General features: G+C 37.7%; 1 protein-coding gene across 1 annotated transcript; it reads left to right on the top strand.

The window, feature by feature from the left end:
- Positions 1 to 2702: 2702 nt before the first annotated feature.
- On the top strand, positions 2703 to 8509 carry LY96 (lymphocyte antigen 96). The gene is made up of 5 exons (XM_033068228.1): positions 2703 to 4053; positions 5016 to 5105; positions 5986 to 6114; positions 6958 to 7010; positions 7966 to 8509. The coding sequence occupies exons 1-5, from the start codon at positions 3882 to 3884 to the stop codon at positions 8065 to 8067; spliced, it is 546 nt and encodes a 181-aa protein (XP_032924119.1). The 5' UTR covers positions 2703 to 3881; the 3' UTR covers positions 8068 to 8509.
- Positions 8510 to 20430: the final 11921 nt, after the last annotated feature.

Raw genomic sequence — 20430 nt, forward strand, 5'->3', positions numbered from 1 at the left:
ATGCTGATAGCTGAGCATTTTTATATTTTGTGAATGCAGTCTTATGCCTTATACAGAGCCCTTTTATGTCATGGTGTCTTCAGCATCAACCTGAACTCAGAATCAGAAGGAATAAGTCTGCTTCCAGGTGAAAATTATCTGCTTCAAAAACTCACAAATTGTCCTGCAAGGAAAATTATTATTGCCTCTTTATTTAATAAATGTGGTTAGTGTCTTAAAAAGAGTTTTCCATTAAAGTGAAATTTTGTTCCATGCCAAAAGCTTTTATTCTGACTAACACTTTGAAATGGAGTACTTTCTCCTGCTATACTGGTGTACTGTTATTTATTTTTCTGTGATGGGATATTATGATCATGTACATTACAAATCTTTCCTGAGGGAGATTTTAGTGACTTATAAGTGTTTATCTGGTCAACATACTCATCTGCAGCCAACAATCCAAATACAATGTGATTATTTTGAAAAGCAATCACAAGTGAGTTAAGCACTTTTTGGATGCATTGAGAGAGAAGATAAAAATATAATGAATTATTTTAAGCACATTAACCACAAATCAGTGAGGAAACTTGGAATAAAATTCTCAGCATCTCAGATGTAAAGAAATTAGAAGTCACAGTATGAAGTTCTAAATTCTTTAGACTTGAATTTTTGTACTTTAATTGGATATGAGAGCTGGTTCCTACTGAATATACTTGCAAAGGATTTTGAAATAAATTAAGTATTTCTCTGACAAAACCTCAGTGAAGTAACATTATTGTGTAGCTCCTTCCACTTCTCTTTCCTTTTCACCTTCCTCCTGGATTGGAATGTATAAGAAAATGGTTATACTAAAGAAAGAGTATTCAGTAAAATTAAAGTATGTACAACATGAAGTTTTCTACAGTGATCCTCATAGTGACTTGAAAGGAACAGAACAGACTCTTCACATCACTAGTGCACTAGTTTGGGACTTTAGTGATCATCACAAAAGGTCACTTTTATGAATAGCATCGATGTTGGCATGAAAAGCCACAAGCATCTAAACCGGAATTTACTGAAAACATTTAAAAATAATTTAGGTTATTTTGATTTAATGACAATTTGGCCTAACACAGTGGCCAAGGTTGTAGGCTTTATAATCATGGGTCATAAAGCATATTTTAGCTGTGATACCAGTAGTGATTATTGTTCCTGTTTTCCCATTTAGCCAGCCAGATCCTTTTAAATTGAACTTTCTTACACTGACTTTTTAAAGCATTGGAATAATCTCGACTTGTGCAATAATGCAATAAGGAAGGAGGAGGTTTCTGCATGTGTCTGTCTGTCTGAGCCACCAGGGGGGACTCATTCCTCATCTATAACTTTTCTGCAGCGAGTATCTGAAAAAAACCCACCTATGCTTTAACCAGGTCTAGAAAGTCAATTCAGCAGAGAGTTTGTCTTCGTTTATACTAAGAGAGCTTTATGTAAAATCTTATTAATCTGCAGTGCCTTTTCCACTCTGCCCATGAGTGCATCAGCCACCCAACACACTGGGCAGCAACACCAGATCAAGTCTGCCACAGAGGGATGTGCGTTCAGCTGGGAAATCTTGCAGTCAGTGGGGCACAGTCAGTGCCACCTCCTGCCTGCTTCAGACTGAGCTGGGACTTGTGCTAAACCTACTGCACTGACAGAAGACTCAGCAGAGAGCCTGGCTTGGCCTCTCATGGATCAAACTCCTTCACACCGCTGGTTATGGCTTTGTTGAAAGGAATATTTTTTGGGCTGTCTGTGCAAAAGGTAGCTCTTCTTCTGTAGCTGCTTCATTGCTCCTTTGTGACTGTCTCACTACTCCATTTCTTTTTTCCAGCTATTGCAACCTTCCTGATTTATTTAAATTTCACAGCATGTCTTACCATTTTTAAGCAAAATTTATCTATCTTGAAACAGAACTGTGTTATTGCTGTGATCACAAGGAGCTTATAGGTTTTATACCATCCCATTAAACAACAGCAAAAATCTGTGTGTGATGTATGTACTCTGGAAATCTTCCAGGAAAGTTAATAATTTTGAATACCCACTTAAAAGCCAAATACTGAAAATTTCTTAAAATTTTGAACTCTGTCGGGCCAGTGGGACTCTTCTTGTGGTCTATAGAAAGATTTGGAAATACTGAAGAGAATTCTCTAGCTGCAATAAATTTTCAAATTTTTATCTGTTCTTTTTCAAATTATTACATGCAGTAGCTCATTAGTTGGTACTTTCAGGCACCTTTAATTCAATTTTTGCCTTCCTTAATTAATCTAAGAAATATCCCTGTCTCTGGGCACAATCAGTCATGGTTTTGTTATTCCTAAATGATCACTTGTGTTACATGTTCAGACTTCTATAAAATAATTTCTTAATCTTTTGCTACTTTACCTTTCTGATATGTAAAATATTACCTTGGTAATATATAATTTGTGATAATAAAATCTTTTAAGCATTGTGAGGAGGAATGGGGAGAGTCAGAACAATTGATTAAGTTATATTTGTTGTAATTTTTATTCAGTTTCCTGCTTAGCAGGAAACAAACTCAAATACTGTCTATTTTATATATTGCTTCCTTTTCTTAAAACACAAATGCAATTTCTGATTCCAGAGAAGTCAGCAGACATATAAACAAACCAAGAAGGTAACTTGTGAGAAAATTATTTACTTAATTTCCGTAATTCACTTTTCCGTTAAATTGAGTAGATTTCCATATTTTATTATACTGAGATAAAAAAATCGGTGTGTGTCCTGTCTGTTTGAGGCAGTCGTGTTCCCTTGAATGAGTTATTAGGCTTAATTTGATCTGTTTCTGTAGTTGAGACTAGCTGGGATTAGCTGGTTAGTACTGCTGGGTTTGTGCAGAAAGAGATGATCCTGTTTAGTCCACAGGACTGATATAGCCAACACAGGCAAGTATGTTATTCTTTGTGTAATTCACTAACAGACAGAAATAATGGTGTGTATCTTATACCAAAAGTGCTTTAAGAGGTTTTCATTTTGTGTTTCAAGCTTGAGTAGCAAGATCTGTGACCTGAAGTGTTTTCAGCATCGCAGGATAAAATCAGGCTGTAAGCTGCCCTCAGTTGTGAGAGATTCTGTGTTCTTACAGAAACGTGCCAGTCAAAACTGGACAGCTTTTGCCAGTGATTGTCTCATGTTTGGTGTCCCTCAGGCCTGTGCACAGCTCTGTGCTCTGGGCAAACCGTGCAGGGCTGCTTCTCCAGCAGAGACTGTGGGGAAGAGTCTGGGAGAAGGTGGAGGAGAGACTGTGGGGGTCAAATATGGGAATTATCAGGTGCAATTTTATTGATTTTTGACTTTGTTCCCACTAAGAAGTGTAACTGGGATAGATACAGCTTTGAAGGTGGTATCTGGCATCATGCAGGACATGAGTGGTTCTACTGCATAACATCAGGTGATTGCATTCAGCTCCATTTGAAATACGTCATCTAATTACATTCCTCCAGATTTCTGGTGTATTCTTAAAGCATGGTGAGCTTTGCAAGAAATTTATTGTGAAAACCAGTGAGGAGTACTGACTACCATAAAAATAAAAGAATGGACTTGAGTTTTATCTGTTGTGGATTTTTTTCTTCTTTGATATGTGCAGGAAACTGTTTGAAATTATGCCTTTAAAAATCTTAACCTGATGAATCAACTGTGCTTCTGGTAGTCATAATGTCATTTCACTTCCCCATTTCACACAGTTTTCTCTTTCATTTTTCACTCTTGGTTTGAGCTGCAATGTCTGGGGGAAATGTAACAACAAAAGCAGGCATTCTTTTTCTTAATAAAATTTAGTGTGATGATAACTGACAGTAGGATTAACAAAGATTGCAGAGAATTTGATAAATAACAGAACTTTCCCCGAAGACACGTGACTGACAATGACTGTGCTGAATTTTCTTCCTCTTTCTCCCAAACGACGTTCTATACCATTGAATACTGAGCAAAAGAAAGTAATTATGTTTGGACTCTTTTTTTTCATTCTATTCACCCCTGGAGTCAGTGAATTCATTTGTACATCATCAGATCTTGATATGTCGTATACTTTTTGTGGTAAGTAAAAAATAGGTAATCCTTTTGTTAACTTTGAAGGATAATTACTGTAGTCTGAAGGATTGTGAATTTTCTTGCAAATTTGTTTCTTTGAGGAGTACAGAAAAATAAAAAGTGTATTTCTGTTATCAATCACCTGTTATTAATTATAAGAAGTTTATATCATAGATGTAAATCTTAACACAATGCTGGTTCCAGCAGCTAGGAGAGAGAGAATTTTATTCTCAAGTAAAGTAGGCATGTTTTTGTTCAGGAAATATTAGAAGATAATGGATTTCAACTTGTCTCACAAGTACTTTGTTGTAGAAATTATGCTTCTTGAGTTAATCAGTATGTTATAATGAAAAGCTTGAAGTATGTGGAAAAAAACAGGGAACGTGATATTTTGTCAGGCTGGGGTACCAATAAGGCTCTGACACATCACAGTGGGTCACTTCTTGCCATGTCTGTGTCATGGGCTGATATTTTGTGTATTTTAAAAATGCAAGGTGGGTCACTCAGAGCAAATCTACTCAGAGGTTCATTTACATTATCCTGGAAAATATGCTGGTTCATTAAAAATATTTTTAGCTGTTGTCAGCATGATTAGCATAAATAGGGATATATTCAGTAGAAGACCATGCTGGTTTAGTGCTAATAAAATGTTTGTGTATCTTCAAAAGAGAACTAAAGGTACTTTTGTCTGGTTTTTGTGTGTGCAAATTATTACAAATCAAAAATTGACTTCTCTTTTTACTTAAAGAAATATGATACTAGTTTTGCCCTCTAAATGTAAAAATAATTAATAATTTAAAATACATATTTAATATTTACCACATATATTTAATGATTTTATAGCATATCCCATATATTAAATACATTTTAAAATATGTATGTGGTTTTTGTGTGTATAACTATATTCTTACTATTTTTATGGAACAGTCTATTCATTCTATCAATGTGAAATGCCTTTTTTTGGGTAGATTCTACAGCTCATGCTTTCACGTTTAATGTGACACCTTGCAGCACGATGGACAAATATGACTGGAAGGCTGCTCTTACCTGGATTCCAAGTGAGTCTCTCTTAACTAGACAATTGTATTCTGGAAAGGCTGAAAATGAAATACAACTGAAAAACTGACACTTCATCCTAAATGCCAAGTGATTTAGGAAATTGGTTTCTGGGATTAAAAATGGAATGGATAAACTATAGCGGTGGACTGAAATGATGATTTGTGAAAATGTGTTGGAGTTTTACTTGGAGCAATTACCAAAGCCCTGCAATTGGACTGTCACTGTACATGCAAATCTGTGACAGTTCACACTCTTTTGGTCTTCTGGCCTGGAAAAGATCGAAGCCTTTTAAAAGAGAGAGAGTGTTATCAGGCCATCCAACTATGGCAGGACTTCTACAAAGAATATGCATGTTCCAAAAGCTGGAAATGGTACTGGATTTTGTCTGTAAACCTAACCGTGATCTTTAAATCCAGCATTAAGACAGCAAGCTCAGCTAATGAAATGTTTAGGACCTGGCTGTCACCTTCTGCACTAGGTTTGCTTCCCCAGAAAGGCATCTTTATGAGGTATGCATGATAGTTTTTTTGCAACACCTGCTTAAAACTAAGGTCTTCATTTGAGCACGTGTTTAGGTTAGCTGTGGTGCTGAATGAACTCTGTTTTCTTTACTGAAGAAATTAAAACAGACTTTGAAATTGTTCTCCCAAATATTTTTTAAGACTAATTTTGTTGTTGTTTTTAAAAACAGCAATAGGTTTTTTTCCCTTTTCTTTCTGGAAGTAGCAGTTTTCAAGATATATACCTTTTAAGTTTTGGGTGAATCTTACAAAAATAGAGTATTTTGGCATAATCTAGTTTTTATCTAAACAGCATGTCTCCATATACACTTTTCCTTCCCACCAGTTACCATTTTCTTACCTGCAATGTTTTAATTAGGAAGTGACATCCACTTTTTGAAGGTTGTCTTCAATGTCTGGTATGATGGGGCCAGATCACTCACCTGGAAAGAACTCCTATGCAGCGGAGCTGATGATATATACTCAGTGTGCGGAACGCTGAAAGGAGGTTGGTGTGAAAATACATACTGCCATCAACCCATGCAAACAGATTTTTATCTCCACAATCTAGACCTTGCTTGTCAGGCAGCAGACCTCAGAGCAGGCAGTTCTCCAGTGTCAGAACCCCATTTGAGTAGAAAATGTTCAAATTCTATATTTTAACATCCTTGTACTGCAGTTTCCATCTCCATTCGTCTCATTAGGAACTTATGGTTAACATCTCTAAAATGACATGGAATTTCCTAGATTGAACTGGAAACTTGAGAAGTGCTGTGGGCACTACTAATATCCAGAACAAAGTTTATTTACATATGTGTCTGGATGGGTTTTAAAAGAGATTTTCTACACCCAGGTATAATGGCAGTTGTTTGTTTATTTTTTTTTAATATAAAAGAGCCAATCCTTTGGTAGGGGCTAACAGGTTTTAACATGACATAGGCTCAGATTCAGAGAATTTAGACAGGATGTCAGACTAAAGGCCAAAAAGACCTGAAAAGAGGTCAAAATACAGTCTGTTTTCCTTTCTTTCAAAATCAGTATCAGCTCTCTTCACTTACCATTCAAGTGAACTACTATTACAAGTGAAATTACTGGAGTTATCACAGTAGTATATGTCTGTAGGAGATGTTGCAGGAGCACTGTGGTTAATTTCTATTTTCTAATGTGGTTTCAACAAATAGTCAGAGCTCTGAGAGAAGAACCAGGTGAGGGCTTTATCAGTGAAAGGGTAAATTACACTGGCAACTGCTGCTGAGAGATATACCACATTGCTTTGAAGTTATTTAGGCAGTCTGATTGATGGGTTTATGGTTAAGTAACTCTTTGTATTATAATTATCTCTGTTTTTCAGAAACAGTGGTATCAGCATTTGACATTAAAGGCTCAAGAATAAGGTTTCCAAAGGTACTTTTCAATGTTTTGTATAAAGAAATAATAATAGGGAAATCACATACTTACAGGTATATTTTTTTCTGAAGAGAGATGTTCACCCAAACTGTAGAAAACAGAAGAGGAAATGTCAGAAAACTTTCTTATAATTGAAATGATTACATTAAAATGGTAGCATCTCTGAAATGCAAGATGTCCTAAGGTTATTATTCCTCTATCATTCCTCCTTTCTTTTATAAAAGAAAAGACCAAAGTAATCAGTTAATGTTACATTAATTATTCAATTATGTTTGGTAAATTATTCTTTTTCCTTTTACCTGTTTGAGTAAATAAATTAATATTCTTTCTACCCATTTCATTCTTTATTTTGCATTCTCTTCACATGCTGCTCTCTTACTCCATGAAACCATTTTCAAAGATTTGAAGAGGGATAACAACCTCCCAAAAGTAAAAGCAGTGCTCTACTGTTCAGTCACTCTCATCCAACAACTGCCTCATCAGTTGTCTGTGCTTTTCCAAGACCCTTATCATCCCTATTAATCCCTAAAAATGTCACTAAGGAGCTCCTACTGGTCCAAAATCTCCACCATCCCCCTTAGCTTCCAACAGTGTTCGACTCCATCCAGTCCAGCACCTCTTGTAGCCCCAGAGCTAGTGGTGGACAGGAACATCCTCTGCCATGAGTTGTCCTCCTATAGATGAGAAACTTGTAGTAGACATGACATTTCCCGATGGGACTCTGCTAGACCAGGAAATGCTGTTCCTGAGTACTCCAGCCATGAGAAGAAAGTTGAACACTGTTTTATTTTTATGCCCTCATATACCTGACTGTACCCATGAGAACAGTCCCTGATGGGAATCTGCCTTTTTCTGTTCCAACAGAAATCACCAGAACCATTCCAAGAAGCCACTTAGACAAGAGCAGGCAGTATTGTGCACTAATTGTCGTTTTTTCTTTTCCTTGTTTTAGGGCAATTACAGTATTGTTGTGCAAGGATTCTCTGATTATTCTGAGAATAATACGCTCATATGCTTGAATTTCACCATGGTAGTAAAACAAGATCCTTACTGAGTACAACAAACTTCTCAAATAATTCCAGAACATGGAGGTCACTTCCGTGAGCAATTTGAACCCAAGCTATGAAGTAATATGCACATTAAATTTCCTGAGGCAGAATACATGATGTTCTGTCTGGGAAGCTATATGATGTATAGTCTTACTCATTTGTAGCACAGCCCTAATCAGTTGCTCAGCTGATGTGCACAAAATTTCTGGGAATCAGGCATCCTGATTAATTCACAGAATTACCCTGACTGGATTCAGGCTGGTCCTGCATTTCGGTGCAGTGCCTTGAGTTACAATAAAGTTGACTCCTTCAGGCTGAGCTAAAGTAATCAAGAAGTTTTGAACTTTTGAAGTGCAAGAATCAGAAGTTCATCAGTATTCAATTTAAAATGACACAGCAATTGAATTTGGGAACCCTGCTGTGAAGTAGTGATGGTGGGGAGGTTTGGTTTCGTTGTTTTTTTTTCTTTACTTGTAAACAATAAAACTTGTTTGTACAAGCAATTTAATTGATATTTTTTATTCTCTTGTTATTTTCTGAGGTTTTTTCAGATGTTTCATATTGTTCTGCTCTGTTTACACCAAGCTGAAACAGAGGAGTAATGATTTGTTATGTGGTAGTAGCTGATGTGGACAAAATCCGAAGTGGAACACGTTTCCAGTTACACTGATACGGTACAGCTGAATTTAGCCATCCAGAGCTGCAGCTGCAATCCCTTAGAACGCTTCTAGCTCTTGCTCAGAGTCTGAGGGGCAGAGGCTACACAAGCTGTGTCCTTCAGAAGCAGGATGATGTTGTCATCCAACAGGTTGATCTATTCCTCAGTTATTCCTCCAAAGCATTTCTAAAGTTTTCCTGTAGCTTTTTCCTCTTGAGTACCCACCTGTCCTCTCTGTTGATCCTCTGCACCCAAGACCTTCAGTAAGACTTTGGTGGAGTATGAGATTTGGTCCTTAAGGAAAAGTGCTGTCCTGTTTTCATCCTCAGCTCCCAGACAGCAGGCCTGGTGAACTTACTGAGTTCAGAGACTTTTCCCCAACTAACAGGACACTCTTGGAGCTGCACTTTGTGCTGGCTACTAGTTTCTGCTGTGTCTAGCAGATTGCTTCCAAGTGCCTGGAAACAATTAAAAGCCAGAACAAACCAACCCTCTTTCAGACTGCTAAATACCAAACATGCCAATTAGGAGAAGTGAAGCTTTTAATCTCACTTTAAACATAAAGAAAGATGTTTTTCAAACTTGGTATCAGAAGAAAAAGCCCTACACCCAGGTTTGCAGATACTCCATTTAAAATTTGGGTTTAATCATACTTAGTTTGGCTAAATAAAGCAAAATCAGTAAGAGTCAATAAAAACAGGAGTAGAACTGCATAATGACTGGAGATAAGAAGCCATGATTACATCTAGGTGATGGTGGCAAAGCATCTGTACTTTCATTCAGTGCACAGACCATTCCACGAGTAGGCCAAGATGGAGTATTGCAGCATGTTCTACTTATGTTTGAGCTGATTTACTACAGTTGTGATCAATTTATTCCTAACCTGAAATATCAATCAAAAAGCAGCCTGAGAGCATGATCAGCAATACCTACCTTTCTTTTTCTGTTTTGCTTATTTCAAATAGTATCTGTTTGAAATTATAAGGAACAGTCTTACCTTACAACATCCCTGTGTATACATTTCATGGCATGGAGCAACCACAAGTCTCAAAACCATGGCAAGGTGTCCAGAGATTTTTTTTTTGGCCTGAATTATTTGAGGTGTTAGAGGAAATATTTTGTTTATTAAGTAGCAAGTAGCACAAGTAGGAGAGATTAATACTTCTGGAAATCAAAGACATTAATGTGCTCCATTTTACATAAGCACGTTTTAATGCTTTTCGGATGTTACAGAAAATTTGCAGTACATGTAAAGTTATAAATATAATTTCTGTTTCTGAAAGGAGACATTTACAGATAAACATATGCACTCAGTATCTTGCCTTGCAGACTTTTATAATGTAGATCTTCAGCTGAAGGGTTGTAATTGTACATGCCAACAGATAGGATTGCAAGGCAGAGTGCAGGAGCCACACTTTATAAAGCAAAGACTCTCTTCAAAGGCCTCAAGCTTTCTCCTTCTATGACTGGAAGTTTTTATTTATTCAGGTGCTGATGACTGGCACACCATGTTCTCCCCTGGACAAGAGGATACAGATTTTGTAAAGTGCAAAACATGCAAACAACTTACCCTGAAAATCTGTAATGCTGTAGGGTGAAGGGCAAAGTTTTGCTCTTCATGTCTGGTTCCTGGGACAAAGTTCTCAAAAAGCTTTCTTTTCTTCCTTCTGCTGTTGTCCAGAGCTGACAACAGTTATCACTTACTTCTTTTCCAGACTTCCCTGAGCCCATATTCAGGGCTCCACAGCAAAGAGGAGTATACTTAGGATGAAGTGAACTACTTGGGCTCTGGTTACTGGCGTTTTTGGTTCAGTAAACTTTGATCCATTTTTTGCTTCTTCATTTTCTGCCTCTATCTAGAGTTGGAATGGTGTGAATACTGTGAAATAAGACATCAACTAACAATTTGTTTCTTAAAATATCCTGTGAGAGCTACATGCCCTGAGATCCTTGTATTTTGCCAGGAGTTTCAACGAATTGTACAAAACCTCCTCCCATGCAAACAAAAGTAAATCGAGGAAGGTTTTGTGTTTGGCATATTTCCGTGAAATTAGTATCCAAAGTCTTCACAAATACTTCTTTTTCTCTCCCTCATTAATGTTGTTTTTAAGACGCTGTCAGGATTTTCTGCAGATGGGAAAATAGCTTTTCTTCACCCCCTCACCCTCTGTTGCCGAATACGTAATTATGAGAAGAAGCAGCTCCTGTACAGTGTGGTTTCCAATAAGAGTGCACACTTTTTGAGCCGTATTATTACAGTTTTATTTGATAAAAGCCATAAAATATTTATAATTTCAAGTGAGTGAAGGTCTGCTGACCACAATAACATGTATATTTGCTGGCTAAAATTATAACATCATTTGAGATAGATGCACAAAGATAATTCCATGTACAGTAATTTCACGATTATAAGCCGCACCATTTTGACTAAAATTTTGGTCCGAACCCAAAGTGCGGCTTATAATCAGGTGCGGCTTATATATGGACAAAGAACGAAAAGTTGCTGTTTTAGTTTGGAGGACAGGTGTCTGTTGAGAAAGGCAGGAGTTTCTCTTTGAAATGGAGAATGTAAACCACCTCTCTCCAAATTATTATAATTTTGAAATCAAGGAGCTTTCAGGCAAAAATATGGGAATTAGGAATAACAGTTCTTTTCTAGGGAAATTAAAATAGAAATACAGTACTACAAAGAAACAAACTCCAAACCCTGACAAAGTCAGAGTACAACCTGATACCGTCAGGCAGGGTGTTGGTAGCAGTCCCATTAAATGGTGGCTGCATCCTCCTGCAGTGACAGATGTGATTCTGTTGGAGCAGTGCTCCTGTAGAAGGTGCAGTTTCCCTCTGGAGGTCCAGTGGTGATGTGGAGAAATCCGGTTTTCCTCTGGAGTCCAGTGGAGAAAGGGGCTCCCTTAGTGTCCCAAAACCTCTGTTTTTATCTTGGTAAGAAATGTTGGGCTCTTCCCCCTGGCTGGAGCAACTTCCAATGGGATGCAGTAATTTTATCAGTCACGCAGTGGGACTCAATGGCCATTAGCAGAAAATGACTGGCTGGAGGAAGGATGGGGTGTGAAAAGATAAAGAACAATGCCCTGCCTGGTTTCAATGGATGGCCCATTAGCAGATTATCTGCCATTGAGATAAGGATCACTGCCCCCACCCTCAACAGATGGTGATAGAACAGATACCTTTGATCACACTCTGTATTGTAACATGCGGCTTATAATCAGGTGCGGCTTATATATGGACAAAAACCAAAAAGTTGCTGAAACCCAGAAGTGCGGCTTATAATCAGTGCGGCTTATAATCGTGAAATTACTGTAATTCAGGTATTACAGTAGCATCTCTTGTGTCCAGGGAAGCAATTCCCTTGGTCACCACTTAGCTTGGATGGCACAAAGCACACACACTCAAATGGAACAAATAAACTACATAGTCCCTGTAGCAAGAAGGAGTTGGATTTAATGATGCAGGAGATGTGTCCCAATCTGTCTTACAGGCATCAAAAGAGAACCATAGCAGCATTAATCCCTTCTGGACAGCATTTTTTCATGGTGGAAAATGCTAGCAATTGCCTTGGAAGGGTCTGTGTAGCACATTATGCTGAATGACTTCAGCTCCTTGGTTCTGCCCGTGAGTTCAGGGGCAGCAGATGGGGTAGTGACATTTCTAATGGGAAGAGATAGGAGAGAGGAAGTGTAGGGAGGGGGTTCCTGCCTGCAAAGCTCAGGGGAGAGAGGACAGGAGAAAGGAAATTTAGAAAGTCTTCTTGCTGGCAATAGAAATTACTGGACTTTGGAAATCTTGGATAATAGTCACTGTGCACACATACTTGTGGATCCCAGGCATCCTTGGGATCCCTTGGCTGCAGTAGATGGGTATGCCCATTACCTCTTTTCTTCAAGATACGTTTTACTACTGGCAAAAAGAGAAATCTATGTATATAAAATACATATATTTAATATATATACATATATATATACGCATATATTTGGCCAGGTATAACAGCTTCCCAAAGATTCTGTATGGGAAAATAAAAAGCCCACAATTTATTTTTTTCCTTGAGCTTTAGCTTAAACAGCTGTCTTAGCTAAGAATATTGTGTTTTCAAATTCAAAATTCTTGTGAAAATAATTTCTTGCTGACATAACTAAAAGCAAAACTTTTAATAAAAAGCCCGGCAGTTTGCTCACAGGAGGGAACAGTCACTCATTTTAAGTACTAAAATTTCTGTCTGCCGCTTTCCCTGTGCTGCACAAAACCTTTGAGAACTACAGAGTAGATTATATTTTTTTCTTAACTTGTAACTTCTGCCAACTGCAACCTCCACTGAGTATTTTGTTCTCTAAGAGGTTTGGCATCCCTACTGAAGAAGTACCTCCATACTGATTATGAAGTTGGTTAAGTTCTTAAATGCATTCTGTTCAATCACATTTCATTTGGACTTTTCACTATATTACTCACAATTTTTGTATTTTTAGCATAGCAGTGCAGTTTAACAATTTCACTAATACAAATTTAAAAAAAAACCCCAAAGAAATGCCATACAATAAAAAGATAAACACAGAAAACTAAATAATAGCTTTAGTCCTCTGAAAGCAATAGAATTGAAATATCAGTCCTTCACTTACAAGATGCCTAAAGAAGGAAATAATAAAAAGTGAGCCATTGTTCACTATGACTGAAATAATTTGACTCTGTTTTAAAATGACATGACTTTATTTCAGATCTGAATATCAGCTGAACAGACTGGTAGTTCTCTTTTCTAATCATATATCGCATTGAAGTGATGTGCTCCATGTCAGTGGATATTGCATTCCCAGTATCAAGACACAGATGTAATGTAGACAGAGCAATGAGCATCATTAATGAAAGTTTCACAGATGACTGCCAGAAAAAAGACTGTCAGCAGGAGTATTCCTTGCTGATTCCCCAAGCTACATTCCAGTGATTCTGACTGCTAATTGTACAGTTTCTCTAACCTGTGAGAATTTCAGTGATTTTAATATTCTAAATAAGGAGAAAAGGGGATACTAAAAAAAAAAAACCCTAAACTGTTATCTAGAACAATCTAAAATATTAAAACAAAGAAACAGTATTGACAGATGAGTAGAAGGGAAAAAAAGTGGTTGTGTGAAATAAATAATTTTGATTACTGCAGAATGTTGTATATTTATTTTGACCAGGTAACTCTAAAAAAAAGAAGCTTCGATTCCTTTAAATTTGAGACACTTCAGCAAATAAGAAATACTTTTCTGCTTTTTTTTTGACAAATAGGTCTTATTCAAGCAAAGATCATTGTGCCACAAAATCACTGTGATTTTGCTGATAAGCCAGGACTCAAGCTGTGATGGTTGTACTCATGTTAGTATCTACTTGATGACCTGAGCTGTCCTTTTGGGTACAGGTGCACAGCCCACTTCTAAATTACTTTATGTGCCTTTTTCTGGAATTGATGAGCAAAGAGCAACATTACAATTTTGCAAAGAGTACAGCTGGAAGGAATTTGTTAGGGGGAACAGATCAATCAATCTATTTTTACTTTGTAAATTATAATTTTCTTTTAGTACTTTTGGTTTTATAAAAATGCTCCAGAAAATAGAACAACTAGACAGACTGATATGTTCCCTCCGTGTGCACCTTTAGGAGTATATTGATAGAGTGACCAAAATTTAGAATAAAATTAAATAATTCTTTTGGAAGGGACCTCAGTGATCACCTCATCCAACTATCTGACCACTTAAGTGTGGATCAAAAGCTACAGCATATTTTAATGGCATTCAGGACCTGAAGTGACAACTTCTGATAAACTCTACTGGAGGTGTTGAGTGTCTCCAAATCTCCTTGAAGCCGCAAGTTGGACATATTCAGCAATATATAATTTTATATATCTCAATCTTAGCACAGTCATAATGCAAACTATTTTATTTAAGTGTAGATGAGAAGTCTGTGATAAAGTAAAGAAGTGGTATTTCATTCCAGATTGGTACTGGATGTCTGTGGGCAGGATGGGGAACAACACAGGAGGAAATGTTTTCTTCTGGCCCTGCTGGAGGGACAGCACTGTGCAAAGTCACTGTCACTGTCACTGTCACTATCACTGTCACTGTCACTGCTGTGTTGGGAGTGGAAACACAGCTGCTCACTGTTTTACTGCTGCTTCTTTGACAGGTACCATCAATTGCTGTGAAGGTCCACTTTTTTACCCAAAAATCATTGTTCTGGGAGAAAATACAGAATTAAATGATAAATATAATTTCAGTTTTGAAAACACAGAAGTAAATAAGGAAAGGAATACATGTGGCATAAACTGTTACCTAAGATATACATTCAAATGCAAAGTGTTTGAAATACTGATCAACAAACACTGCAATATCCATAAGTCAAGCATTAATATTAGGTTTATTTGAAGGAGGTGACTTTTTTCAAACATTCTGCCAATACAAGGATGACTAAGACACCATAATTCTGTGACAAGTGCTAAAATTCTCCATAAGCTCGAGGTGTTCAGCAATTACAATTTAACAATCTGTTTTTTTAGCACTTGGATTGCAGTGGTGCCTCCTGTGAGTAGCTTGTAATCAGAACTGTTGCTTCCCTGCTGCATACCATATAAATATTTATGAAATTAGTAAAATAATCTTTTAAGGGTTCTTTGAAATGTGAGTCATAGCCAGATCCAAAGCACCTACTAAGCATCTAACACCAAGAGAGTGACCTGGAATCCCTGGAAGATTGTTTGACATCTCTAAAGAGCCACTCACAAATCCTACACAACTGGGGACTGGTTCTGTGCCACGCAAGATAACTTGCTGCAGAGCATGGTAGACTGAAATAATTCTTTTTTTCCAATGCAATTCCCAGTGTAATTTGTATATTAAGGAATTAACAGTCTGAAAAAGCATATAGTAGAGCACATGCCATAACCTTAGGATTTCACTGGACTACTAAGAGAGAAACAGATCCAGATTCCTACCTCTGATGGGTCTTGACCATATGCCTTGTTTGGATGTTTAAATTGATGTTATGTGGGTTTGCCATAAAATTCAGCCTATTTTTGCAATGGTCTAAATGTTTCCAAGGGATATCACAATAATCACAGTTTGGGGAAATATAAGACGGTAGGCAAATTAAACTATCTAATTTTCCCCACAATAAAGAATGTGGCTGTGTTACTAAAAAGGTCCTAACACAAGAAGTACATTGGTGCAAACTTTAGACCAAACCACTGAGTTTTTCAGTGATATTCTCTATTTTGGGTTCTATCTGAAGGCTGAGAAACGAAGTAAAAAGCAATATATTTTGAGGTACATTGACCTAGTGCACACAGTAGTTAGATGGAAATTTTTCTGCCTGCTGTCTCTTTCTGGGCCTGGATGATTTTTCTTGATGCACATAAAAACAAACTGCACAGTATTGCCTGCATGTTTATATTAGTTTTTCTCTATTCATTTCTTTTGGGGGGGAAAAAAAGGTAATCTTGGACTGAAAACAGGTAAGATAGGTACCTAAATGCTCAGGAAATAAAGGGAATATAATTTGTTTAGGCTTTAAATTCTTAATAACACTTCCAAAGTTGTATCAAGCCCCGAATAAAAGGGGGAGGTTGGCTGCAAGTTAGCGCCTCTCTCTGTAATATCAACAACTGCTCTTGGAATTACAGTGCTGGAGAGCTTATCCTTACTGACAACTGACAGGCTATTTTCTTGCTGAATAAAAAATGAGCAATCAAACATGAAAGGAAGCCCTGTGCATGGAATCAAATTCTACGCATCCTTAAGCATGACACAAACTTGCTTGAGTCAATGAAGCCATTTTTAGGAAGATTTCTGCAGCTTGGCCCCGATAAGGTGAGTGCCTGCACACAATGTGTCCTTGTCACCATGTCCCTAATGACTCAAACAACTTGTAGTGGTGCAGAAAGCTTGTCACCTGTAGACTGTCAGTTTGAATTTGTCAAGCAACCAAAATTTCCTGCTGCAAGAGATTTTATGCAAAAACTCCAAGCGATGCTAGAAGAATACTAAGGCTGGTTGTGTAGTTATTTACTCATTTCAGGCAGGACTGTCATTCATTTTTAACATCCCCTTTTGGCTAAAGCATGGAGATTCCATCTTTAATAACTCAATCACATAGCACCCTTCAAGCAGTTTGGTGCAGGCATTTTCCCCAAATCTGCAGAAATATTTGCTTTGATAAAGAGAAGTATTTATTCAGCTTCTGAGCACCCCATAAGCTTATCCCAGTCTAAGTGAAGGAACACAAAAATAAGCACATATTTGAATGACACAGTACATCACAGTCACTGTCATCATTAAAGTTTAGTTGTATTGAAAACATCTTATCTGAAAATCGATTGAGTTAAAACACCAAAGCAGAATGCAGAAATACTTGTTTTAACTATGTGAAAATGGGTCCCTTATATAACCAGAAATATTAGTGATTGCTAGTTGTAGATTAAATAGCTTTTGCCTCCTGGGGTGTTTGCTTTCATCAAATGAAATCCAAGAGATCTAAATTCTCATTTAGCCTTTTCACAGGAAAATCTGAACTCCGTTCGGCTTTAAACTGAATAAGAATCTGTCCAAAAGACAGGTTCTGTTACCTTGATTTCTTGAAGAAACTACACTTTTGAAGGTCTTCTGTTTCCTGCAGATCTCTCCACACATTAGCAAACTTCCCAACCTCCCCTTACTATAACACCTGCTGCACAAAAATCTCCCACAAAACAGAGGGCTCTTGGCTAGGCAAGTGACTCAGGTTCACCCCTCTCCATGTACAGGTTCAGTTTTTGAAGATGATTATGTGGAAGAATTGTTCACTGGCTGAATCAGCACCTTGCTATGCTCTGTATGAAAATAAAAAATAACTAAATGAAGATGGTATCTTGTGTGGTGGTCACTTGTGTTGCTGCCAACAGAGTTTTTCTCTGTGTGGTTGTATAGTGAATCTTCTGCAATGCCCTGGGTATTCTTTGAGGAAAATATGTGTTGAGAGTCCTGAAAAATCCTGCAAAGTTTGGAATAGACAGAGCTGGAAAGTCTTTGGTAATATTGTAATGTGTTTGGGCTAATGATCCCAATCAGCACTATCAGGTCAAGGCTTCTGGGAGCTGTTGGGCTGGAGGCAAACTCAGATTTAGTCATAGAGTACTGAAATTAAGAGAACTATTTTCTGCTTTAAATGAGGTGTTAATTATCCTAGTAATTGCAAGCAGACTAATTAACTCGGAGAGTGATTGGCATCACCCAAGTACAGTTGTAAGAAATGCTGAGCCACTGATGAAGCACGGAGCAGAATGCAGCCAGGGATCCCTGGTCCACTGAGGGCTCCTTGGTTTGTATGGCAATTTTGAGGCTGCAGTGGTGTGTCCTGGCCTGAGGTCAGACACCTGTGCTGGTGTCCCCCTGGCACACCTGAGCTGCTCCTGCAGCCACCACCTCCAGCCTGGGCTCCTCTTCCCCCTTCTCCCCATGTCCCTGTGTGCACTGAAGAAGAGAGAAACAGAGAGACATCGGAATCCAGCAAGCACCTCTGTGATTCAGCATCAGCCTGAAAGGAAGGCTGGGAAGTATTAATAACCAGAGGAGTGAGCAGCTTCCATTGCCTTGGAGCTATTGTTTTTCTCTTTAGCAGGGCTGCTTTGAATATTAAAGAAATTAATGGGGATCCAAATTAAAAACTGTGATTAATGTTATGTGCCAGCCTAGTGTGCTTACACTGCAAGAAAGCAAGAGATAATAGAAAATAATCCAAAGCTCATCTTGCAGAAGTGAACAAGTTCATTAAGTTGTATGGTGGCTGCTGCAACAAAGACTTTTTATTGTGCAAAGATATTTTATTGTTGGCATTTGGCAGAACATTTCACTGTTCTGGTGAAAACAGAAAACATGTCTTCTATGTCTTCTGCACTTAATGTTGTTGTGGGGTTTTTTTGCTGATGGTGTTGATGAAGTCCAGAATACTACTGTGACTATATCCTGCAAGGACATGTTCATGAATATTATTTTTAGATGCAGCTTTGCTATTCTTTTTTACAGGCATGGTATTAATTTAAAATATTTTTTCTTACTTCTGTTGTTGTCTTCAGTTACCACCCCCATATCAACTCCATGCTCCTCTGCATTCTTTTCAAGTTTTCTTTTCAAGACAAGTTTCAGCTATTCTATATAAATATATTTTTGAAAAATTATTTGACTCCTAAATTTACTAAACTAAATTTATTCTTCATACAGCTTTTGGCATGGCCACAAAATGATAGTCTTTTTTATAGAATCAGCAGATACTAAAAATGTTTTTTCATAATGAAATTCAGAAATGAAGATAATAGCTGATTAAGCAAATAATGAATGTGTGTGTATGAGTATATCCATCTGTATATAAAAGATTTAGCAGCAGACACAGCAAAGGGTCTGGAGCTGCTTTTAGCACTGGCTGATGCAGTCCAAGCTCCTATTTAGCCTGATGCAGGTGTTCCCTTCACTCTCCCCATTTGGGTCAAGGCTACAAATACTGTTACAGCATGGATATGTTGAGTTTATTGGGGTGGAAGTAATTTCTGTGCTAAAGACCCTCATTAGATCTTTGCATGTCCATTCTGTACAGATACAGACCTCATCCATAAAGATAAATGGTCATCTGAATCTTTTCTGAACATCATAAAAAGCAGACACCAAACCCTCCCAGAAATTAACAGAAAATAAAAAAACCCCACAAACAAATGACCAACAAAGCACTGCTGACCTCTGGAAAATACATGCAAGTTGTTTCTCCTTGCAAGCTGTACCTTGTGTTGAGGTGTTAAACAACTACAGCTTAGAGTATTACAACATTCAGAGTGCTGAGATATCCAGTGATAATACGAGACAGTTCATTTAAACTTACATGCTATGTGTTTTCAGAATTGGCTCCTGTTTCTGGTTTGATCAGTCATGGCCTGCTTGAAACGGAAGAAAGAACACCTCTTTGTATTGTTTTACAACTATTGGACAAATTGCACATGGTGAAAGTTGACACAAACACACTGATTTTGCTCAGATCCAGAAGATCTTTGCAATGATTATGGTGGGACCATGTGACAAAATACAGTTTGTACAGGTTTTTATAAGAATTGAAAATTAATCCAAACTTACATTTTTGGAGAAATTATTACAGTAGCAGTTTCATGGCATTAAGACCTTTTATTTCCTAGCTTTGAAATATGACACTCACCTGCTTGCTAACAGACTAAGTAATTGCTAATGAGCAGATATGGGACCTCAAGGATGTTCCTATTACAGCTGTAGAGTGTCTGTTGTGCTCCATGCAATGAGAAGGAACCATTTTGATATTCTCACTGAAAATCCAAGAATAGCTGAATTTTCATTCAAAGAATCTGAAAAAAGAAGATCCATAAAACAGCAATTTTCTAAAGGTGGTGATTTTCTGCTGCTCCTGTCAGTCATGACTGTGAACGGTTCGTCAGATTAGCAGATAAAGGCACCTTGCACTGATGGGAGAACAGGGCTGCCAAGTGTGAGCCTGCTTCAGGAGGTGGCAGGAGAACAGAAGCGTGATACTCTTGCTGGAGCTGAAGTGTCCATTAATGCAGAATTATGCTGCTGAGTCTCCAACCATGTTGTCCTGGAAGGAGTTTCACTGGAAATCTGGCTACATTGAGGAGAGAGATGCTGAGCCTGGAGAGCCCAATTTCATTGCCCAGGTGGCTGAA

Source organism: Catharus ustulatus, chromosome 1 (genome assembly GCF_009819885.2).
Source record: "Catharus ustulatus isolate bCatUst1 chromosome 1, bCatUst1.pri.v2, whole genome shotgun sequence".
NCBI classification, from domain to species: domain Eukaryota; kingdom Metazoa; phylum Chordata; class Aves; order Passeriformes; family Turdidae; genus Catharus; species Catharus ustulatus.